The sequence below is a fragment of the Typopeltis vanoorti genome, chromosome 11, assembly GCF_054136105.1.
Source record: "Typopeltis vanoorti isolate ZY-2024b chromosome 11, IOZ_Tvanoo_1.0, whole genome shotgun sequence".
In the NCBI taxonomy this organism is placed as follows: domain Eukaryota; kingdom Metazoa; phylum Arthropoda; class Arachnida; order Uropygi; family Thelyphonidae; genus Typopeltis; species Typopeltis vanoorti.
The window spans coordinates 51,783,936-51,809,958 of NC_143559.1; the positions used below are offsets into that span (position 1 = coordinate 51,783,936).

General features: G+C 32.5%; 1 protein-coding gene across 1 annotated transcript in view; it reads left to right on the plus strand.

Moving 5' to 3' along the window:
- The first annotated feature begins 873 nt into the window (after positions 1 to 873).
- The window catches only part of LOC150101575 (transmembrane protein 151B-like), an 85,333-nt gene continuing 60,183 nt past the window's right edge, over positions 874 to 26,023 (plus strand). The window contains exon 1 of the mRNA XM_090400638.1: positions 874 to 1,124. Within this exon, the coding sequence (XP_090256764.1) occupies positions 1,092 to 1,124 (33 nt within the window). The 5' untranslated portion in view covers positions 874 to 1,091. The remainder of the gene's footprint in view (positions 1,125 to 26,023) is intronic.

A 26,023-nucleotide genomic window follows, 5' to 3' on the forward strand; every position in this document is an offset into this window, starting at 1 on the left:
TCCATAGGAAAATATTCTTCTAGCATTTCGAAAACAGTAATTATACGAATTAAATTAATAATAATAATAAATCGAAATTTATATTTATACTATTTTCCATCGAAAGTTTAATTGAAAAAATTTTTGTTGAGATGATTTGTTTGTTTTATTAACGTTTATAACTAATTTTTATTTGTGATGCAATAAGATTTCCAATATTGGTGATCATAGTAAATTTGTAAATATTATAAATATTATATGTTCTTGCCTGATTTCAGTTGATAACTTTTTTGATATAGTTATTGCTTCTCTCTTAATCAAACAGTGTAGAAAAAAGAATCACATCTGAATGAAAAAAAAAAGGTGAAAAAGATGGGACCGAGTTCTGAAAAACTTATGGAGGTGCATCATATATATAGATTATGTAAACTCCGATAATTTATGCTCGCATGGTGTTTTTAAAAATGCATAGTATTGCTCTTTCTGACTGTATATTTCCAGGAATTTATGACGTGCAGGATCCAAAGGAAAAACCTGGTGAAACTCTTCAATATCAACTGTAGCTTATAAGGTATACCTTTCTCGTTTGTCCGCTAGGTGGTAGTACCTAAGCTTTCATTGAAACACCGAGTGGAAAAAACAGCACAGTGTGGCTGATGAAGTTGCTTATTGCGCACTTCTCTGTCCAAAGAATCAGTTGCGGTTATCAAACTCTATCCGCAAAGTAAAACTGCTAAACTAAACAATCTTTGTACCCTCCGTAGGTGCGCCTACGCGAACACGACCAAGCAGAAAATCTTCCGGCGTCCGTCTAGCCACTCACCGCCACTTCCATAAACCCCCCCTAAGAGCGCGATCTAGGCAGGCAGACGACAGCATTCAGCGGAGCGTAACTAGTGGAGACTGGGACGTAGTGTCACCACCCAAGCCGTGCGGTGCTGTGTGTCGGGAGGCTCCAAGTAGGACGAGGGTCGTCTGCTTGTTATTTATTTTATTTTATTTATTTTTTTAAAAATAAAGTAATCCGATGGATACACGACAGTGAGTGAGTGAGTGTCGAAGGGCTGATTCAGAATGCCAACTTCTAGTTTAGGCTTAGGCCTTCTGTCGTCATGAGTGTTACCGCCAACGAGGACCTAGAAGAGGTAAGTTGAAATCTATGTTGTGCGTTCGTTACCCAGGCAACCTAGTATCTAGTATGATTCGGGATGCAGTCTTCGCATGAGAATAAGGGTCGTGTCGACTGACCCACTAAGAAAGGGAAATAACAACTCTTGTTGATAGATATAATATTAATCATAAATGTCAATATTATAACGGGCGTTAAAGAAGTTACTGATATGTTTTGACCTGTTTCCAACCTATTTATTCGAAAGAAACTGAACTGGATTATTTCTGTGAAAGTTATGTCTGCTATTAGTTAAAGGCATTTGTATTAGAAAATATATTATGACTTTTGTGAGATCTAAAAAATTCTTCTGTGCAGTCTGAAGTTTAACTAAATCATTCCAAATTTTGATTGTGTTTCTTTGATTAAGAGAAAACAAAAATATTCTCAAACAAATACTACTCGCCTTGGATTTAATTCCGTTCAAATATCTAGGGTTAATTGTACTAAACGCTTTATAGCAAACATAATTATACTTGTATTTATATAATGATTAAACGACTGATAAGTAGATAGTTTTACTAAATTTCTGGACTATTTTGTGAGTCTTTATATAAATATTGCCCTCTTATTTATACGAATTTTGACAGCATTGAATTTGGCAGTTCTTTATTTGTTGTCTTCTTGAGAATCATTTCAATGATATTGATTAAGAGACGGTGTTTTTGCCAGACATAGTAAAAGATTTACAGTATTAAGAAACAGGAAAGAAAATAATTAAATTTTTGAGATAAGGTAAATATTTGAGATATTAGAGAGAGAGAGAGAGAGAGAGAGAGAGAGACCATGATTCAGAGGAGTAGATCCTAAATGAATGGAAAAATCCAATACTTGTTCAAAAATAGTTTGAACAAATATTGGGTTTATCTCTTTTCTGTTTTGACCAGCTGGCGTCTAACGAACGTTCTCCCCTCGATTATTCCTCGAGGCATCGCTGGTGATTTAACCTACTTTTTAGAAGAAAATTATTTCCATTTTCGTTCGAAAGGGAAAGGAACAAACTAACAGCTGCTGATTTCAATGATATTCTCGCAACGAATGCCGTTTTCACCTCTAGGGCTTGCTGGCTCTAAAATCAAAAATTTAGTGTGTGTGTGTGTGTGTGTGTGTGTGTGTGTGTGTGTGTGTGTGTGTGTGTGTGTGTGTGTGTGTGTGTGTGTGTGTGTGTGTGTGTGTGTGTGTGTGTGTGTGTAGATAGTTTCATTAAAGGATCTGCATAATCCAGTGAAGTTGATAAACTCCCGTCGACAACGAAGAATAGTCTAGATTTTATGTAAAAAGAAAGTTAAGTTGTTTTTGTTTATTTTAAAAGCAAACTTGATACTAAGGAACTTCATGAAGTTAAACAAGTAAATGTTAAAACGAAGATATATCTCGTTACTATATTTTTACTAGGGCGTCAAGAGCCAAATAGGAGATTGGAGCGATATATTTTTGGAGGAAGTGGAGAAGGAGTGTGTTTTTATCTTAGTTCCCAAGAATTCGGCAATACTGTATTCAAGTAGAATAAAAACAGAAATTAACTAATAACTAAACTTATGAAATGTAGAAAAAAATAAAACATTCTATCTACGTTGGGCACCTTTGGAGACTCTAAGTGACTAGAGTTTCAAAAAGATGCGATTTTCTAAGAAGGTCTTTCAATCGTCGTCCAATTTTTTCTCCTGTTTTGATGTTTATATTCATTACAGTGATGCCGGTCTATTTTTAGCCACAGCATAATTAGGAACTATGTACTAAGACTTTTAACTTTACCGTAATAGTATAGATTTATAAGAATGCTTTACTAAACGATTACTGAAACATGTCAAAATATAGCTCTATACACATACACACGCATGCACAGACAATAAGAATCAGTTTTCTTTTCGTTCTGTTATTTCACGTTTCCCGTGGAGACTTTTTCCCCACAAAGAGGAATGAATCATCTATGGGATAACCAAGCGAAGGTGTGTTTTTCTTGTTGTTGTTTATTAATTCTAAATTGTCGTCGCCTGTCGACTGCTCTTGTTAAGTATTCCTAATAGGGTTTATCTACCATCCTTTTAAAATATTTCTTAGCTTTCTTTGATAAATAATCTCGGGTCATAAAACGTATTGACTAATTAGAGTGAAGATTCTTTACGTATACATTTAGATGTTTTTATTCTCTTTCTTTCAGAAAGCTTTCGTTTGCTTCCTTAAGAGCTACCATTCCGTCTCTCTCTTTCTCTCTCGATCTTGAGACCGAGAGAGCGAGAGAGAGAGAGAGAGCGTTCACTGCTCCTCCCTTTAGTTATTGTCGCCTGCATTGTCTGGATTTTGAAGCACTGATTTTAAGTAAATTACTTTAATGACTACTAAGTTCAAACTCAATATTTACAGGTCACGTAAACTTTCAAATAAAAGCCATGTTCTGTCATTAAAAATAAGAACAACGTACACAATCCAAGGAAACGTTCATTCGCTTATTTTTTATTTTTTTCTATTCTTCTATTCGGAATTTAAATCAGTCGTTGAAAGGACAAAAGCAAAAGACAAAATAAGAGATTGTACCGGCGTCCAATTAGGATAGCTAAAGACAGCTACAAACCTTAATTGCTCAATGCACTTCCGAGATGTAAGTAAAATAGTTTTCATTCTGCTGAATGTAAAGGTTAATTAGCATAGCTTGACGACTCTCTGTTCCTTTGGGAAAAAGGAAGATTAAGCTACTTCGAATTTTTACGCATTCTAATATCAGAGGCGTAAACGACACTTCATTTGTTTATGGGAAAGCTAAATATTTACTTACAAATTCAACAAAGTTGAGTGCCTATTTAGCACAACAATTCCCGCTCTGTTTTGAGCACGCTCGCGTGAAGCGTGTAGATAGAGAGTGATATTTAGGAAGAACTGCTGCATTATTAGTAATAATCATAAATTAGTTTTAGTTTTCTGTCGAATTTGTTTTCGAAAGTGAGATATACAAAGTGCTGAATATGCTAATGTTCCATTTTGTGTGTACTTTTCTAATTTTCAAATATATATTCCTAAAAAAGACATTATATTATCTCTTTATAACATGACATTAATTCATATGGATTTTAATCTACGGCAGTGTTTATTTGTAACCAGAATTCTAATAGAAAAGTGTCACGTAATAAAAAAAATGTTGCCTCAAACATTAATCATCATATCCATTGGTAGCATGCAGTTGCCAATGGAAACGATACTGAAAAGAAAGTTATTTCTAGCCAGCAGCTGGCATTTAGAACTCTGTGAGCCAATCGAAGAGCATCAGCAGCTAAACTGAATGTCGTCAGCAGGAAATTTTAAACAGTAGAGTTGAAAAACAAATGAAAACACATTGCACACTGTGTATATTCCATGGAGAGAAATTCACGTCAGTAGAGACTTGCATCTTAAGATACTTTTTTAAATTCTTCTGTTATCGTACGATTGAAAAAGATACAGTTGAATAATGAGGCCTTACATTGTTGAATCTAATAATAATTTTACTTGCTGATTTTACAAAAAAACATAGAAAGTGTGTGTGTGTGTGTGTGTGTGTGTGTGTGTGTGTGTGTGTGTGTGTGTGTGTGTGTGTGTGTGTGTGTGTGTGTGTGTGTGAGAGAGAGAGAGAGAGAGAGAGAGAGAGAGAGAGAGAGTGATAGTAGAAGGCTTTCTTCATTAATATTCATTAATACAGAACTCCATTTGCAAAATTCAACTCACCAGTGGATCATCATTGTTCAACACATGTAAGAGTGTTCTGAAATATTCGTTTCTTATCGGAAAAATGTCCTGGGATGTTTTCCCGTTGGAACTACCACCATCAAATATTGAACAGCTCATTTCGAAACAAGTAAGATGAGTTTGGACCAAGAATTTTTGCTCCTATAAAATTTTTCGGAGATACATTTACAGGGGAACATACTGTAGTTTGAAAGTCGAAAATTAAAAATATCTCCCCTGTAAATGTATCTCTACTGTATCACTTATATGTCGTGCAGTTCAGGTTTTGTGGCGTGTTACTGATTTTCAAATTTTGCGCGTCTTACCAATTTCATTTTGAGAAGATTATATATATACTTAGATCCACTTTTTTTTTACCATATTATTATAGTTTACCCCCTTCATTTTATGCGTTTTGGTTATTCGCTTTCTTTTATTGTCGTAGCATGACAATAAAAGAAAGCAAGCAAGCAAGTTGGTTGACTCTCAGATTACACCAAAGTACAGACTTCGAAATTAGTGCATTCTGTAAGTTGCTTGCCCTCGTTTACAGGATGGTGAATCCAGGCATATCAACCCAAAGACTTAAATTCTGTTGCGCTAGATAGTGAGCTAAGGAGGGCATTAATTACTCGAGTATTTAATATTAGCCCATCTGCGGGTATTACATAGACTAGATGTATAAACTCCCATCCTAAGGTTAACTTTAAGTATAATCAATGAGGAGCAATATTTTCTCAGCCATCCAGTGGCTGAGAAACCAATTTCTGCTTGATAACACTGGAGAGTTCTTTGAACCGAATGGCATTTTGCATTACAGACATATGCATAAGGCACAGTAGATGACAAAGTATCATGATCTAGTCATTATATGAGTAAACTAGTTAATTTTCATTAAGCACATTTCTTTCGCTTATTGCATTAACTTTACTATGTTCTCGGATCTTTTATTTTAGATGAAGTTTTGTTTCTCCTTTTTGAATAGACCAGTTTTTTAAAAAAATTAAAATACTGTATACGCAAATATATACAAATCTAAATTACCTATATGATTAAAGTAACTGATTAACTTGCTGATGATAAAAATTGTGAAGAAAGGCGTCGTCATTGAGAATGTGGCATCTTTAATGACTGCGTCAGTTTCCACTACACAACACACACAGTACTATTAAGTACGTTAAACCTATTATTCGGAAACCTCAGTATTGACTATCATTCCACTACTACACGGTAGTTTTCGATGGATATGAATGCCAGAAAAAAATTTAATTGTCTAGCATTCTTGTCTTTCAAATTCTAATTTGAAGAAGTAAAAACACTATACTAAATCCTGAACTTTATAGGACGTATGTGTTGATTATGCTCAATAAGGTAGTATATGTACGTTAAATGTACAGATGCTCAAATAAAGAAAATAAGGTGATTATTATTATTATTATTATTATTATTATTATTATTATTATTATTATTATTATTATTATTATTATTATTATTATTATTATTATTATTTTTGGTACATTGTACTAAATATTATTTTCTCGGTGGAGGTATTTTTTTTTTTATCGTGTCGATCCTATCTACGAAAGGCGAATAACCTATAGTGCATTTAGTACCGTAAATAGGACAAAGGTGAATATCGCTTTAGAGATTAAACATTGAACTTTTCAAACGATTGAGGTCTTCAGTCAGTGGGGTTGGTGACGGTTTCACAATGGACTTTGAAAATCTATTACCTAAGTATAAACCAATAAAACTGAGATTGCATATTGCGCGTATCACAATTACTGATGATAAAAATTACACTTTCCATGACAGAAGCCGAGGTACGTTCTAAATATAATAGACAGAAAGATATTTTCCTGAAAATGAGCTCAAGATAATACTTGGTTTTTTTATTTCTCAGATTTAGTTAACCGCTTATCGCAATACACATAGTGGTAGATTGTTTACATTCATGTATTTGTTATGGCAAAATAATCAATGAAGAAAAATGTCCATAATACATCAGAAAAAAAAAGTTATTATTCACATTGTGGATAGTTTATATTTGTGGTCTTGAATCTGCTTTTATGTTAACGTTTTTATCTTTTTAGAGATATAGTTGAAAGATTATTTTAATGCCATTTGATTCAGTCACGAAGCCAGAATTATTGTCCTATTTTAATGTATTTCACACGAGCTGCTGTCTCTTTATACATATTATGCTTCATGATAACTGAACTTAAGATCTATAATAGTGTTTACAAGAATATATGTACTAGTTATTTTTATGTGCGTCCCAGCCAAAGTATTTTAAACTTACAGGACATTTGAGTCGTGGATAGGCTCAGGGTTAGATACATAGTTACTAATTACTTTTTAATAATTTTAATTACTTTTAGCGATCGTTTTAATAATTAAATATTTTAATAATAGTAGCAAATAGAAGAGAGAGAGAGAGAGAGAGAGAGTTTCTCTTGTTTATTTACCCAAAGAATAAAATATATGCTACTTCCTAATGCAGAGAAAGTACGGATTTAAACTTATCAAGGTCTGCATAATAAAAAATAGTTATTGACTGTGGTTCATGAATTATTATCGCATTGTGGATATTTCTTAAGTCAGTAAGCCAATGTAGTTAAACGCAAATGGCATAGATCGATGTTGAATATATAGCTGTAACTAAGCAGTAGTAGAACAGAAACTAGAGCAAAGGGAATACTGCATTTATCATTATTGTCATTTAATAACTTCTGTGGCATTGGAACACGCAATGCTTATCTTGAAACCATAACCGTTATCTGCCGTTTCCTATTAATAGAATAGCCGATATCAGGTTGAAATCCCAGAGCAATGTAAGATTGAAGTGGACAGCATTCACTGTATACAAATGATGGGTCTCGGAGGTTCTCCTATGATTAAACTTAAGTGTTAGTGCAATTCAGCATCACTTCTTTTTCCTAAATTATTTAGCTAAATCGATTATTTCTAAATGTGAATTTTCAGTAATAAAACGTTTATTAAGTGGTAAGGTACGAACAACCTAGTTTATGGTGAATTTCTCGCATTCTTTGCTAATTAAATATGCTTGTCGGGTGAATAAATGGCAACCAAGTTATACCCCCCCCCCCCTTACTTGCTGGACAAACTGAAACCCCGAAACCTTTTTGTAATGTTTTTCTTACGGAATCCTAGTACGACAATGGCCTGTTTCTTCGTGTAATACACCCAAGCCGTTCTTTTAAATACATGCACTTTACTGATATAATATGCATTTTGTCTTTGGTTGCATTTGCAAAACTAATCCAAAGGGAAGCTATCTGCTGCAGTCCAAAACCTTACCTAAAAACTCAGAATTTCTCGGCTCTCTTCTTCATCATAGATTAGAAATATATTCTAAGGAAACCAAAAAAGAAAGACTTCTTAAGTAGCAGGTTTCAAAGGAATGCCTTTTAGGTTCTATTAAAAGTTAAATTAACTTATTTCGCAGAAAACCGGCAAAAACGATTGCTTGATTTTCAATTTAGAATACCAAAAAGGAAATTCCATCACGGTACACACAGTAATTGTTAATATGATGAAATAATGGAAGTCGTGACTTTTGTGCATATCTGCTCTTGCTAATTTTGATATCAATGCGTTTTCGATCTTCTTTTTTTATTACTGATGCAGCTGAATTTTCTCCATACACACTTTTCCTGCGTCTGTTGTTATTCACTGCCACTACTGATTCGCTCTATAGAAGTTTTAACGATTCTTTAAAGAATTTTCGTTTCTATAAAGCCAAATAAAGTGTCCTTCTCATTTACGTTTATGCGTCGACCCACACTCCACTGCGCCTGTGTTTGAAACTGACGGAATAGGTTAGTTAATCCTTATTCCCGAAATGTCCTATGTCTGTATATCGAACCGATTTGTCAGTCCACGTCCGTTATGTGACCGGCTAACTCGTTATATGATTGAAAAGGCGTCTGACAAAGATTCCTTACGTCGTAGATGGGATTCGAACCAGGGTCTTTCTAACCAAAGAGTTCGTATCAACCAACTGAGCTACGGAGGCTCTAAATAAGTGTACAAGTTTTAAAAGAATTTGTATTTTCTTTTAAATGAAAATTTTGAATGCAATAAATTTTAGCAGGATAAGAATAGCAGAAGTAAATAATGGATTCCCAAGTGTGTGTGTGTGTGTGTGTGTGTGTGTGTGTGTGTGTGTGTGTGTGTGTGTGTGTGTGTGTGTGTGTGTGTGTGTGTGTGTGTGTGTGTGTGTGTGTGTGATGTTGTTGCTGCTCTGCCATGTCATAGTAACAACGACAGCTCACTGTAACATTTATACATTGTAACTAGCTAGGTTTAGTTATCGAGTGATATTATTTAATTTGATGTCCTTTTTTTAAAAAAAAATGTTCGATTTAATGCGATTTCATAATACAACTTGATCTTTTCATTTAGAGGATTATTGGAAAAACTATACGTTTTTAAGATTGTATTTAAGATTATTTTGACCCCCTACCTTATAACGTTTAAGAGATCTCGTCTACTGAGTAAATTTTAGGTTATCTGTACCGAGTTCCTAAGCTGTAGCTTGTTTAGCTTATTTATATGTAAATCCAGCCTAGTATACGCTTAAATACATGACCACAAATGCAAAATACACGCCGAAATCTGCAAAAGTTCCTGATATGACCTTTACAATCAAATATATTTATTACTAGTAAAGGAACAGTTCAAGCCAGAAGCATTCACCTACACCATCTTTTAATTATTGTACATTTTACAGTGATTTCTATTATCTCTCACACAATGTGCTGTTTTAAGCGCAGAAGAACCTAATACATAGTTCTTTTACTTTCATCTAAAATTACAAACAATTGCATTATGTAATGCATACAAACGTGTTCGTTTTAATTACACAGGAAATTAAAAATAAAACCGGTAGATTTTCTAAATAATCTAAATTAACTTTCTCTTGCGGTTTGTCTACGATCAAGTATCTAATTAAACCATTACGTCTTTTATATTTCAATGAATGATTAAAGATAAATTCGCTTTTAACTTTTCAACAGAAAGGTTTTCCACCTAAAATATTCCCCATTGTTAAATAGCAGGAAATTAATTTATCGCCAATTGATTACTTTAATTTTTCTGCTTGCAAGATTTACCTTTAATTAAATTCCACGTAAGTTAATTAGCAACAGATCGAGGAAGAAAAAAAATTAAAGTGAGGGCGCTGTTGTTGCTGTCCACCACAATGCAATCAGCGCCTCCACAAATTTTGCTTTTATAAATTCAACAATACAGCAGTGACTTATGAGCAATTGTTTATTCTGGAATTATTATAAATTTACGCACTGTAAAACAGTTTTGCTAAATGTCAATTTCCTTTTGATAAACGCAATCACAAAATCCCAATCACAAAATCACAAAGTTAATGAAACTTTCAGGACTTCTGCTCATTTACATGTATTATTTAATGAATAAATTAAACCATGCAGAATAACTCATAGTTGTCTTCTAGTGCTGCCTCGCAAGCAAATACAGGGAATAACAGTATACGAAGACTTTAGATATGTTTCTAAGTTAGTTTAAATTCGCTCAGATTTAGAAATGAATAAATTTATTTATTCATTTCTAATTTTAGAAATGAATAAATTTTTACATTTTTGCTTAAAGGAAAATCATAATATAAATTCCATGGATGGTGCTTTCGAAATTACGTGTATTTTCGATTATCCGAGCTAATGGGAGGAAGGGGGGGGGGAAGCAAAGATAACTGAAAACATGGAGAATCTGAACTTTATATTTTGTCGCATTTCATAAATATAACAACTGAATTTAAGTATAATGATTCTTACTGAACATTCGTACGCATTATTAAATATTAAACCAAATAATCAATAGTTTTTGTATATCTCTGAAATATTTTCTAATGTCAAGATTATATCTTGAATAAATTTAACTAACAAAGCTTAGTTTCAGAATTCTCCTTTTCAAAATTTTCAATTAACGAAACTTTTGTTTTATAATGAGCATAATTTTCATCCTGTTTTCAGGCATTTTTATAAGGTGGCCACACTGAAAAATTACGTACAAGAAATTACATGACTAGTTTACCGCCTTAAGAAATATATCGCATTCTCTTTTCGCTAGACAAAGACTGAGAAACGTGCTCTTGTCACCCACTTCTCGCTCCCTGTGCGTCGTGTGTGTGTGTGTGTGCGCGCGCATTTATTTAGACTTATTTGTTAATTTATTTTAATTAATAAAATAAATATTTCGATGTATTTATTCGGCAAATCAAACACAGATTATCGATGCATTGATAATCTGCCAAAATTAATAATCGAGAATACGCTATTTATTATTATGAATTGTTATAGTTTATTATTACAACATTAATGAAAACAATGAGTAAGACAAACTTTTCTCCTGAAACAGAAGAATGTAATGAGAAACAGAGAATGATAATGATCCTCTTTGTTGGAAGCTATACGTTATTCGCAATTTATCTATTACATCCATTAATCTTTCTTCTATTTCGATGTTGATGATATGCTATGATTAATTTTGCTGAACTGATTTATAGATTTCATACGGCAAAAAATTTACAAAGAGTTCAAATTATTGTCTATAAAGATTACACTGATATTATATTTCTGATTTTGAACTGCTGATTTATAGCGAAAAAGACGAAAACTGTCATAAAACCAAATACAATTTGAGTTGGGTGGATAATTTTCTGATGTTTACTTCACAACAAAAACATTATATCTGTCTTAACAAAAAAGAAGAAATTATTTTAATTAGTGTTCATCATAGAAAGCATTAAGTTGGTGAAAGCAATATTAATAATTCGAACAAAATTTGGGAAAGAAAAGGAAGGGGGCGTAACAAGCAAATAAACGGTGCTAAGGTTACTTTAGAATCTTCCTGCTGAGAAAGTGATTAGTTTTAAGGAAGTTAGTTATTGGAAAATATCCTGTTAACTTGCATTTTGACGAAGGATATGCTGTTGATGACAGTTTTGTCCGGTTTTTTTAAAAAATGTTCTTTCTTGGGTCTCTCAAAATGCTGTCTTTCAAGTGTTTATGTCATAACTTCACAGGATTGATACATATCAAACTAAGTGAAGTATCTAGGTAGTATAGAAACATTTAAAATGCATTAAAAAGAAAGTGGCAGCTGTTATCGTTTAAACTAAACGAAAATCGCTCTGACGAAGATGAGAATTATCGGCAATAAAATGAAACTATAGAAATTATTTACAAAAAAGTACTTTTAAAATACAAATATCTGATGCTGTATACATTGGCGACATCAACATTTTTACACTTCTGGAGGGGAAATGCATGCACTAATGGAAGATTTTAATTTTGTAGGTATATGCACTGAGGAACAAAAGTACATTTGCATACGAAAATCAAATATATAAAGATTTAGATTTGGCAACGTTTCTATTCCCATAATTCCTATATATATATATATATTTATTTTTATTTTTTATTTTTTCTCATACATGCCAATGAATTATTTTGGCCACTTGATCATGGCGGTATAGATGTTCTACAGTCTCATCTTACTGATCGCATAATCTGCATTTGCTGTTATTATTGATGTTCAAAATTTTGCTTTGAACATCATTGCATTAGTTTATAATGCCTGTTCTTGAGCTGCTAGAATAAATCCTTCTGTTTCTTGTTTAATATATAAATTATTATTATTATTATTATTATTATTATTACATTGCACTTCCATTGAATTCGATGGGGATCGAGCGCCGAATGGGGCCCAATGAAAGTGCTCATGAACGATAAAATAGAATAAAATCGCTCATTATCTTTATTAAATAATTCTTTATTTGTATTACAAATCACTCTATTGCAGGGGTCGAGAACCTGCGGCTCTTGGGTGAACAAAGTGCGGCTCTTTTATATTGAATTAAAAGATACGTAATTAATACAAACAACTAAATATTGTTTTTTTTGATACCGCCTGTTCGTGGCGCTAGATACTATGCATATGACGTGTGTTTCGCATGAAATTTTATGACATAAACAACTGACAACTATGTTAAATTTGAAATACCGCTAAATATTAACCCTGCCTATGGTAACTAGGGCCACGGCGAAAATTTGAACTAATTGATGAGCTGTCCTGTCAAACACCACGGTTTTTAGATACATACGGTTTTCACTTAAAAATAAATATTCTGTAGTTAAGTTATTTATTGTGGTACTAAACTGGTGTTTAATTTAGTGTCAGGTAATGTTACGCACAAATTAATTTTTATTATGTTATTATGTTGAATTTGGGTTTTTATTTGCAGGTAAAGTTGTGATAATAACCCTCTTAAAACGAGCTCAAGAAAAAGAAAAATAATCGAAGAAAACAGAGGATTCAATAAAATGTGGATAGTGAAATTTGCATTTACAGAAGTAAATGGAAATCTCAATGTTCAATTTGCCATCTACGACCTTAAAATAACAAATTAAGTAATGTCGAACGACATTTTCGAGGAAAGCATTTAGACTTCAGTAAAAATATCCTGAGGGTGATAATAAAAAAACAAGCTATTGAAGAATTACAAAGGAAAACATTGCTTCAGCAAAGAAATTTGTCAACTTGGACGAAATCTTCGTCAAATACTAATGAAGCAAGTTTTTTGTTATCCCTTGAAATAGCAAAAGCGGGAAAACCGATGGTGAATTTCTGAAAAATTGCATGTATAATGTCTCTGAAATTCTATTTAAGGATATGAAAAATAAGGACGAGATACGTAAAAAAAATTAAAGATTTTATTAAAGATACATCTTTCGGCTAGAACTGTCAAGGAACGGATTGTAACAATTTGTGCAGAAGTTTCAAATATGCAAATTATGGATATTAATTCTGCCGATTTTATATCTATTGCGGTTGATGAATCACGTGATATTTCTGATATGGCACAATGCTGCGTGATGGTTAAATCTATCACATCTTCCGGTATTCAAGAAGAACTTCTTGATCTGCTAACATTTAAAGGAGACACTACGGGTCAAGATATTTCAGAAAACCTTCTAACAAGTTTACAGAATAAAAATATAAATATTAATAATATAGTTTGCATTGCGACTGATGGCGCGCCTTCTATGATTGAGAAAAATAAAGGATTTGTTAAATTATTCTCCACTCATAGTCCACGTGGAGTTATTTCATTTCATTGCATTTTGCATCAAGAAGCTTTATTTGCAAATTCTTTGGGATTATTACCGCAACTAAAAAGAGTGATGGATGTTGTTGTGCTAATGATCAATTTCATCCGATTTCAGGCGTTGAATCACAGACTTTTTACATATTTTTAGAGGAACTAGGTAGTCAACATAAAGATTTAGTGATATTTACATCTGTAAGTTGGTTATCAAGAGGAAAAGCATTTAAACGTTTTTTTTTTCAGTGCTTAAAAGAAGTAATAGTTTTCTTAACCACTAAAAATTATAACGTAAATCATGACACAACCTTACAATTACTAGAGGAAGTCCTTACCTTTGAACAGAAACTAAAAATGTTTTTCGAAGATGTTACTGAAGAAAAATTTATATATTTTAAAATCTAAAAAATTATAGATTGAATTTAAATCAAGAAAACGTTGACTGCAAAATATTAGCTGAAATGATAACTGTAATTTTAAATTAATTTACAAGCAGATTTCAGGATTTTAAAAACCATCTGGAGATGATGAAATTTATATTACATCCGTTAAATTGCAGGTTAAAATTAACAGATATTGAAGCTTTCCCGGAATATCAATTGCAAAACTACAAATAGAGCTCCTGGAAATTCAGAATAAAAGCATCTGGGTATAAAAACTTCAGGAAATGGTAGCACAAATTGAAGAAAATGAGGAAACGATGGAAGAAACACCGCAGGAAATTATATTTAAATGTTGGAATTCTTTCCCAACTAATTATTCAAATACCAGGCGACTTGCATTTGGGGTTTTGACTCTTTTCGGTTCAACGTATAATTGGGAACAATTTTTCTCTTCAATGAATTACATTTAAAATAAGTATAGGAACAAATTGACTAATGAAAGTTTGAAAGCCGAATTACTATTAAAGTGCACGACATTCAATCCAGATTTAAGTAAATTGGCTGAGAAGATGCAAAATCAAAAGTCTCATTAGTGAATTTTAAATTAAAACAATCAAATATCTATTAAAATGCATAATATTGTATTTTTGTTTGGACTAATTCTTTTTGCAATACAAATTTTGACTTTTTGTGCAATATTATACTTACTTAAACATGTTTTGTGATTAAAAACTTAATCAAACGTAATATTGTTTTATTTATTGAGCAAACATAAAAGTGATATTTGATATCTGGAAGTACTGAATTAAAAACAAATTTACCTAAGTTTGAACTAACTGCAACTTTGAGTCACCAGGAAAAATCGAATTGGAGTTGCGGCTCCCAACATTTTGTTTTAATTAATTTTTTTTGGGTGAAATGGCTCTATGGTTCAAAAAGGTTCCCTACCCCTGCCTGTATGGAATTCATTCTTTGTTGTATATAAATTAAATTATATACAACATATACAACAATAATGCCTTAAATGAAAAAGGAAAAAAAAAGATTTAGTAATACAACACGTTATCATAATGCAAAATCTCGCTGATTTGATTTTGGGATTTGATAATATACCAAACATGAACATTTTGACATCGTCGATGTTAGAAAGATTTTTGTAATGACAAATTATTCAAGGTTGAGGACATGGAAGATAATGTCTTAGGTTCTCTTGTTAGCTTTGTATAACTCAAATAAAAATACAGTGTAGTTTAAAAGTTTAGAGACAAGAATTGTTGTATGTTGAGTCTCCGTAACTCAGTCGATATAGACGAAGCCTTTTGGTCGGGAAGACCTGGGTTCGATTCCCATCAGTGAGTGAGGGACCTTTATCTGATCTCTTTAGACGAAAGGAAGGTGAGTTAGCTGATCTCATACGGAGGGGGGGGGTTCACCCGAAAACTCGGGTTTATCGTCCTCCAGAACAGGCAAACCTGTCCCGTAAATGTCGCTTTTAGGGTTTGCAGCGGAGGAGTGACGAACCGGCTACATTAATTAACCATAACAATGATATTGGTATTGAGTGGATTAATTAAAGCATAAAGTCACTATGTAGGAATAAACACAACTAAAATGACTGCTTTGTCTATTTTTATTTCCTCAGAAGAGAAAAATCAATTTAATTTGGTTCGATTTGAATGAGAGTGGAGGCAACTGAGGCTACAAAAGAAAGGGATTATGCCAATTAAATGCCTGATAATACAAAAGGAAAAAATACAGAAAGAAAAGCGCGTTTTTCTGGAGGGGAAAAGTTCTGCCAACTGTGTAATCTTCATTGGAAAAACCCTTCTAAAGGTTCTTCATTTCGTATTCGAATCCAGGTCTTTCTAACCGAAGGGCATGTGGTGACCTCCTCGGACTGCATTACAGAGGGCGCAGCACATGCCAATCAGGTCATATATTTTGGGAGAGTAAAATACACGGTTTCGGATATGATAATGCTAACGCCAATTGAGTCATCGGATGTTGAAACTCACTTATAAATGTTCATTACGTCCTAGAAGAAATTAGAACAAATTAAAATTTGTTATTTTCAAACAGAACATCTAGAAATGAGATCATTGATTCATGTGATTCATATTGGTTCATGTTTTGGTTGACAGATAGCTTAGAGCTTTACGCATGCACAATTCGTTCATCACAACTTGGAATAAAAACAAAGACGACTATGAATTATAATTAGATCAGGACACACACACACACACACACACACACACACACACACACTTTTTTTTCAATTATTTCGACCGAATCTTCACTGATGATTTTCAGAGACTTACAATAAACCTTCACTGTTTTACTTATTTCCCTCATTTATTTTCTTTTGCATTTTATATTTAGCTTGGGATAACAAGAGCGTTCGCTGCATAACGCATGAACTTTACGAAGCGCCTGTCGCTCGCCTTCGGGGCGTCAAAGAAGATGGAATATTTCAGGAAACCGCGGCTAAGTCGGGAGTATTTGAGGCGCCGCAAGAATCCAAGGATATTACCAACACTATTTCACGACGAAGCGATTTCGATCAAACGGTGGCTTTGGTTATATGCAAAGGACGAATAATGGTCGTCTAGGGGGTCTCTTAAGAATTTCAGAATAGCACGAAAAAAAGAAGTAAAGGAATACGCATGACTGTCAGCTTCTTCATCATACTGAGGGGAGGTGATCTAAGCGCATAACGCTAGTGTAAAAAAAAAAAACCTTAAACTTTAAAAAAAAAACATCGCAGGAAATGAAGCTTGTTGCCGATATAGTACGAAGAACAATAGACATTTGATCGATTGAAGCTGACTCATTCTGAATGAATCAAACCTCCCTCAAGGGGAGGAGAGGTTGCAGGAATATTATGCTTATGTTTTCATACTCACTTGCGTTATGAAATTTTCTGAATGAAAAGAAGCGATGACGTCATTCAGGAGCAAGTGAAAGAACTGTGGAATTATGATTGAGAACTTTATTTTTATTTGCAAGAAAACAAGATTTGTAGAAACTATTCCACCAACGCCACCTATTATAAATCACTTCTATTATAGGGTTATATATATATATATATATATCTTTTTTTTTTTTCGATTTTAGAATATTTCTTTCCGTGGAAAATAAATAATTGACAAATAAACTACCAGAAGTTAAAGAATACTCGAATATTAAGTAAAGTGAATAATTTTTAGTAAAATTTTTTATGTTCTGATAAACTTTATAAAAAGCAGTCTAAAAAAAAGTGGAGTTGTTCAGGACTTCCTTTAACAATTGCATCATTATTTTTTTCCATAGTACTAAAGTTAATTACCGTAAAAATAAAGAATTTTATCTTTCTGGATTACCCATTCGGCACTCTAAAATGAATCTTGACTAACCTCAATTCTAATGACTGACTCTAACTTTAGATGAAATATTTGACTGCCAAATAAATTAACAGAAAGTGAAGATTTAATGATTAAGTATGGATATTGTAGAAAAGATGCTTAATAAATTTGGTAATTTATTATCGTTTATAGCTAAAAATAAAAAAAATTCTCTTGAAAGCCACTATGTAACACGCATTTATGCAGTATAACCAAATAGACATACACACTGAGTCGACTCTTATAACTGTTTACATGCAACACAGTTTGAAATTTGTGGAGTTTTGATTGGCAGTACTGGCCTAATTTTCGCGAATATTAACGTGATATCAGTGACAAATTTACGGTATTTAAAAAAAAAGTCACTGAAGGGTGGTGCTGGATTTCAAATGTAAGAATGTTTCTTATAACATTTCTGCCTGTTTAAATATTCTTACTAGCCTAGCCATTAAAAAAAAACCTCCAATATTACTAACAATTTCTTGTTTATACAATGTATTATTTTATCCGTCCATTATTAAACAAGTTATTCCAGGGCTCTGGCAGGACGGACTTTATTTATACTTTTGTCGAGGACTATTCCAATTTTCTTCTGAGGACTATTTTCAGAGGCACAGAAAGGTAGACCTGTTTGAAATTAAAATTTTCAATTATCATTCTGGCCAGTGACGTAAGAGCATTTGAAATTTAGAGTGCAAATACAAAGATGCCCATGAAGTTCATTTTAGGTTTCCGTAGGTTTATTTTTATTTTAATTTTTTGACTAAATTTGGGGAAACATTTAGTACTGATATCATCAATTCCATACCGAATGAGTGGAATTTAATGAAATATGGTATTTAGCATTTCTATTAAAATTTATCGAGATTTCAATTTTGGTTTCAAACAAACCATTTGTAATGGCAAAATTACAAAATTATATGTTACGGTAGAGGATCTCAGCTTCGTTGATCCCCCCCCCCCTTATAAAAGCATTTCTACTCTACTGATCCTCTTAATATAAAAATACAGACATTTCAAGTTTAACTTGATTGCATATACAAAATTGTTAATATTTATTTATTAAAATATATAAAAAAATAAAATAATACATAAGTAACAGTTAGTTCGAAATACAATTACGTCTATTTAATAATAATTATCTATGTATATGTAACTATTATGTTCTCTTCAGATTATTAAAGTAGAACCATTGTTACATAAAGTTATTTGAATGACGTGAATTCGCTGCAAGCGACTTGACAATTCTTGCAAAAAAAACAAAAAAACAATGGAAATATCAACCATCGAAAAATTTTCACTGAATTATTGTATATGCTATAAATACATTGACATATTACATTGTATTTTGGCATATTACATTGTATATGCCAAAAACAACTCCAACTGGGATAAAGCTATTACGAAAAACCTTTTATGATTATCGGCAATAATTTCCTAGCTATTAACAGTATTGTCCATATCTGATTTAATTTTCCTTAATCTTGCCACTAAAATGGTCCTTCCCATTAAAACTACAATTGATTTGATGCAACAAATTTCATAGTGACTCTAAATACTATATTTCATTGAATTCTATCTAGAAAGTGCAGAATTATCATTATTATTAGTCTATCCATGAAAGGTTTGTATAAACCTATAATGCATTCGTACCGTGGGTGGAGAAAGGATTTTTTTATCTTTCTTATTAGTTTTATATTTGTATAAATATAAAACTAATAAGAAATATAAAACTAATAAAATACAATGCATAATTTTTATGCAATAAAAATTATGCATTTTTATTGCATAATTCTGAAATCCTAATGCTAAAAACAGTAAACAACCTAAATTGAATATCAATTTTAATCATTTTTCCGTAAAATTATTCAAATTATATTAAAAATATAATTGAAAGACACAGATAAAATATCCTTTCGACGATTCATGTGGTCCGATTAAAAGAAAATTGGAAGTGACTGGATGAACTTTTATACCGGTTTCAAACACAAAATTTAGATCAAATACATACGTCCTGATTTCCAGGATAACGTACGTACTAAGTGCAGAGGGTCGGATAAAAAGAATCAAATAATTGCCTGTGAATTTTGTCAGACGTACCTTAACATAGAAATAAAATTTCTGCAGTCTTTACACACTAGAAAAATATTCCGTGGTTTAAATTCATGTCTGGGATAGATACAGCTTGCGTTGTTTTCAAAAGACTGTACACTTCCAATATCTCTTGTGAAGGGGGATTAACAATGTCGTTTATATGAGCTCTACTGCGGATGGTCTAGGTTTGTGAACATCAGAGAGCGGTTTCCGAGAGACCGCTTCGCTGATCACAAGGAGAAGAAGAGAAGTGCGCTCTGTGATATTCTTGTTACTCCCGTGACTAGTTGTTTTTACATTGGAGGAAATACATACCTTATAAGATTATGGTTTACTTGGCTCGTGCTGATCTTTTTTTATATATAAGAGATTCAGATTTCCAAACACGGGAAAAGTAGGAAATAAAAATACCGAGAAGCAAAGAAACAGGAGAAGTATATTTTTAAGATCGCTTATGTCAAGATTTAAGATCAGTTATTTCAAGGTTAAGATTGACATAACTGATCTTAAATGGTCAGGTGAAACAGTCGCTCAACCAGGAGTTTTACACTGAATAATATTCTTGAGATATTTTGGATAATTCAAAATATAAAAAAAACTACCCCATCATCAACTCCTCCCCCCCCCCCCCTTCGTATGCTTGTCAGGAAAGGATAAAGGTTTTCGCATTCTATCCAGGATTTGAACCCAGGTATTTTCAATTTGAAAATGTTATGCTTTATTAGTATTATTACTATTATTAATAGTAGTAGTAATAATAGTAATAATGGCGTAATAAGACAGCAATAAACAAACTACTTCACATTGTGCCTATCAATACACAATCGAAAAACTACCCTATCTTTTATATGTCCGATATAGAGAGCTGAAAAGGGCATAAAGTAAATATGCATGAAGAAGTCCTCTCTTGCCAACACAAAGATAAAAACATACACTGCAATATGCCATGAATCTATTCATGTGTTTAATCCGTTCACATCATAAATATTATACCAGACACAGCATGATACGCTTATCAGGCACTCATGGATACAAAATGATTAATATGTGTGCGTCCGTGCTTTTTTTTTTCTTTCAGAAGTATATATATATACACATTTAAACCGATGTCTATCGTGTTGTTGTTGTTATTAAATCAAAACTACTAAATCGGAACTATCCAAAATCATCATTAGACGTTAGTGTAAGCTTCGATGATGTATTTAAGAACATTACCAGAACAAAATAAAACAACTGGGGTAAAAAAGTTGAATTATTGCTTTTAGATTTCATCTAATTATACGCAGCATTTGAGTAGTGACAAAGCGTCAGTAGCTTAATTGGAAAAAGATGCTCTTTAGTTGGGAAGACCCACATTATCCTGTTAAAATTGTGGATTCAGAAGCTAAGAATACTTGACGGATAGTTGGATTTAAGGACCTTTAAGTGATAACTACAAAAATTCAGATTGTTGTTAAATGAAATAATAGGGTTCACTGAAGATGTTCATTGTACACATGTACATAATCAGTTATATGAATACAATCTGGAAGCTCTTTGATGTGTTGGCTTCTTGAACCCAAAACTCTCACGTTTTGTCAACTAAGAAATGTGTAAGAATGAACCAACAAAAAAAAAATTAAGCCAAAAGTGGTTGAAAGAATCTGGTTTTTCCTTTCATAATGACAAAATTGTGTTTCAACTTTTAAATACCCTGTCATGTTGAATACTAGCGCCACAGAATTTTTTTCGATAATGACAGTAGATATTTTATTGAAAAAAAATCGGTACTCCTCTTGAACTTTATTCTGTTATTTTTATTAATTAGTTTTTAATATATTCATCTCTGATATCAAATTTCAATTTCATGAATCGATGTTACTTGATAGGAATAATTCCTCCCAAACGTTTTCTTGATTTTCTCCAAGATAGGAAAATAAGGCGAATTTTTGTTGTCATTCTTGTAGTATGAAGCTACTTCAGATATTTCAGGTACTATCAGTGCACTCTTATTCACTCGGTACCAACTTCGCTAGTTACTTCGCTGCTCTAATTTAAGAGCCCTCTAGTGAAACTATGAAAATTCAAAGTTCTGGAAAAATGTAATGAGTGAATTCAGTAGGACTTTTTTTCAAAAATCAAATAGAAAGATTAGTAGCATGAAAAGAATCAAATAATAAATAAAATTATTGATTTATGATTTAAAAATGTCAGTATAAATATTATCATCATAATTAAAATTGTTGCAAAAACAGAAATAAATTTACGACATTTTCTTTTAAAAAATGTTACACTTTTATCATCTGAATCTGTACTTAATTTAGTTACAAGAAAATTAAATATTCGTGTCATTTCCTGCGAACGGAAGTGGAAAAATGTTTCTTTGTGGAAATGACTCTGTATTTGCCGATGGTATTTCTCATGAAAGATAGCGGAAATTGTGACCGTTCATAGGAAAGGCCTACGACAAAGAGATGATCAAACAATCAAACGTTATTTATGACATTTAATACTAAATCGTTATCCCGTTAAGTGATTTGTGTCGTTCAGGAAATTTCACACTTGTTCCAAACTGACGTCTGGGTGTGTTCCACTGATCTATCCGTGACCAGACGTATCTAGACATTTCCTGGCAGCTCAGACATAGAGAGTCGCATGTATGTTCTCATCGATTCTTTGCGTATGTCAGTAGCACGGAAGTGTTAAGTGCTGGACGAGAGACGGCAGTTATTTTTGCCTTTTTCATGAAGGTCACCCACTTTGAACAAGGGGTGGATAAGTATTTTAGGTAAAACGGAAATTATCTAAATTTGGCAGCTTACGACTCCAATTGTGACATTCTGTTAAAACAATTAATATCATTTATTTAAATTAAGGGGATATTAAATCCCACATTGTTTTAAAACCGAATAAGAAACTCAAAGATTGGAATCAGAGAGTTTCTTGCCGAATATAGTATAGTAAACTATAAAGTATCGGCGATCACTAAGCGTCCGCTAAATGCAAGTGGCCCAGCACGTAGTGCAATACCGGAAATCTCGCAGCAAAGTTATTAGCTCTCTATATTTAAGCAATTAATATCAAATAATCATAGAACGTATAGCACTTATGCCCTTACAAAAACTGAATTAAACTAGGCTTTATTGCGTAATTAATAGGACAATACCAAGGCAACTCGAGGGGATGTTCAAAGTAGTGTAAAAGAGATTTCTTTTATTTTGTGAGAAGCAGCATGGAGTAAAAATAATTCGAAACTACTATTGATTAAAATTTTGAAAGTGGAGAATTTTCACTTAAAAGTTTTGTAAATTAACAGTTTTTTTTAACTCCATATGGGAAATGTCATACAGTTTGCGTTGATAAAAAACAAAAATTGTTATATAATTAATCAATAGCCAATAGATATAATTGTATTTTTAAATAAATTAATTAATTGAGAAGGATAGTACATTTCTAATTATTTCTGGCACACTATTTTTAGAATTATTACATTAAAAATTCAAACGAAACGTTATCTTATGTAATTAGGAATTCTATTTCGTTTTCGATTTTTCATTAGAATTTATATCAGAAATTATCTCGTCATTAAAGTTTCACTAAAACATGTGACAACCTTCCTACTTTTATAGAGAAAGCATACAATAGGAAGGAGTATAAAATTAAGAAGAACCAACAGATATCGGAATATCTGTTGGTTCTTCTTATCATATCGTAAATGCAGCCGTAAGTAGAAACAGAAATGCAGGATTACATGTGCACTGATTCGTAATTTTAATTAAAAAAAAAGAACAGATATATCATTTTTTAAAGATTTTCTAGGTAGTGTATTGATTTAATAAGAAAACATATTGCGTCTATGGGCTCTATCTAATGTCGCCACATGTAAGTTAAGTTCAAATAAAACCAAACAGTAAAATTGTTTGCTTTTCTTTCTCATAATAATTCATACATCTTGGCCTTGGCGAATACTGAGCTTCCGTAGGATAGTCGGCAACGAAGATTCACTTTCGCTGGAAAGAAAGAGTTTCCAGTGGACAAACTATTTTCTCTTCTCATGAGCTTAGCTAACTAAAATCTTGTCTAGGACATGAAGACCATTTTAGCTGAAGATGTGTTAGCTATGCTCATGCGAAGGGAAAATAGTTTGTCTACCGGAAACTCTTTCTTTTATCCCATAAAACAGGAAAATCAGAATAAGCAAAATTTTCCTTTAGCTTGCAATACAATGACTTCATAGTGTTGGATGCGTAATTCAAAACGACCCCACCCAACCTAGCAAATCAGAGATTTCGAGATCACATCATCCCCCCCCCCACCTCTCTCTCTCTCTTTCTTATTCGATTATTCAACCAATTATTAACCAAGTTTCATTTTGATGAATTGTGGATTTTCGATGAATTACCCTTCAACAGCGGTTTTTTAATTTTTTTTCCCATGAGGACCTGTCTTTCGATAAATTTATAAGTTAATTGTTGTTCGATGAGTTGCTTTTTCGGTTGATTGTTATTCTACAACTGGTTTTTTGGTTAATTGTTGTTCGATAACCGCTCTTTTTGGTTAATCGTTGTTCTGCAATTGATTTTTTGATTAACTGTTGTTAGATGACTGCTTTTTTCATTAATTGTTGTTCGAAAATTGCTTTTTTTTTGGTTAATTTTTGTTCAATAACTACTGTTTTGGTCCGTGTTGCTTTTTTGGTTAATTGTTGTTCGATAACTGCTTGTTTGGTTAATTGTTGGTCGATGGCTGCTTTCTTAGTTAACTGTTGTTCGATTAACTGTTAACTATGATTATTTTTTTTGGGGGGGGAAGGGTAAATTGCCTTTCCGTAAATTTTCTTTCGATAAATGATAAATATTTTCGATGAATTTTCTACATAGCAGGACCAAACATATTTTATATGTAGAATAATCATAAAGTAGTCTCGTTTTTACATTAAGTAGCGCCACTTGTTAGAATTTTAATCTTCCTTATCCCCTCATAAATGTGTCATGTGTAATATAATAAACTCTTACTCCCCATCGTAACAAAATAACTGCTTGGAAGCTGTTCGTTATAAAAATGAACTGAAATGGAAGGCGTTTTTAGAAGATTTGACTAAACTTCCATTTTGTGAAATGTATATCGGTATAAAAACAAATCCTGTTAATTTAATATTATTTGCAAATCTGTTTCTTTCATATATCGAAAGAGGTTCAAAGACCGAGTTTTCAATGATGCTTGGCCTGTGAAGTATTAAGACAGCTTAACATTTTTTATCCTTAATTAAAATTTGCCATGGAAATGGATGGAATGGTTTTCCAAACTTCTCGAGAAGTATGCGATCAGTCAAAGGGGATATTTGAACGAGAAAGAAAAAAAAATCCGTTAATAAATCTCCAAGAATGTATAAAGTACGTAGGCCGCAGCGGAGATCCAATGAAATATGTGGAAACTGAGAAAGGGGCGGGGATATTGACTTGGCAGATGGGGTCGATAAGGAAATAATGAACAAGAAAAAAATGCTGGTGAAGTCAACGAAAGTATACACTGAGTGCGTAGATGTTTTTAAAAATTAAGCTAATAGAGTTAACGTTTGTTAACGAGATTAATTGGTGATTAATTAATTGATTGAAATTCATCCAGCATTAAGCCATTTAAAACATAATTAGTACGTCAATGGTGGAGAGGCGATTTTTTCTCTTTTTTTGTCATTGGCGGGTATATTCATGGATATATTCGGTACAAAGTAATGAGATATCTCGATCTCGAAAGAGAAAATGGATATTAAAGAAAATGAGGAAAGAAATGGTTTCGACATGTTGCACAAGCAAAGCTTAGAAACCAACCTACTGGTAGGAAAAATAAAAAAAGAAAAGCAGGCACTTGCGTGACATTCTACAACCTTGCGTGCAAGGATGGCATCTCATTCTTCTCCGGAGATGAGCCGATTTGTTCACTTAAGAACAGACAAAGAATGACCTCATGACCTTTAGGACAATTATTCACAATGCATGAGAACTGGGAATGGCCACACTGTTGAACAGATCGTTAAAACATACTTCTGTGAATGTATCTGAATGTCTTCCAAGGGGAAATTTTTAAATGATCAAAGATCATTTGAAAATTCATTTAAAAACTTTGATTTTAAATGATAAAAGATCGTTTAAAATCAAATGATCGAAGAAATTATAAAAAAAAT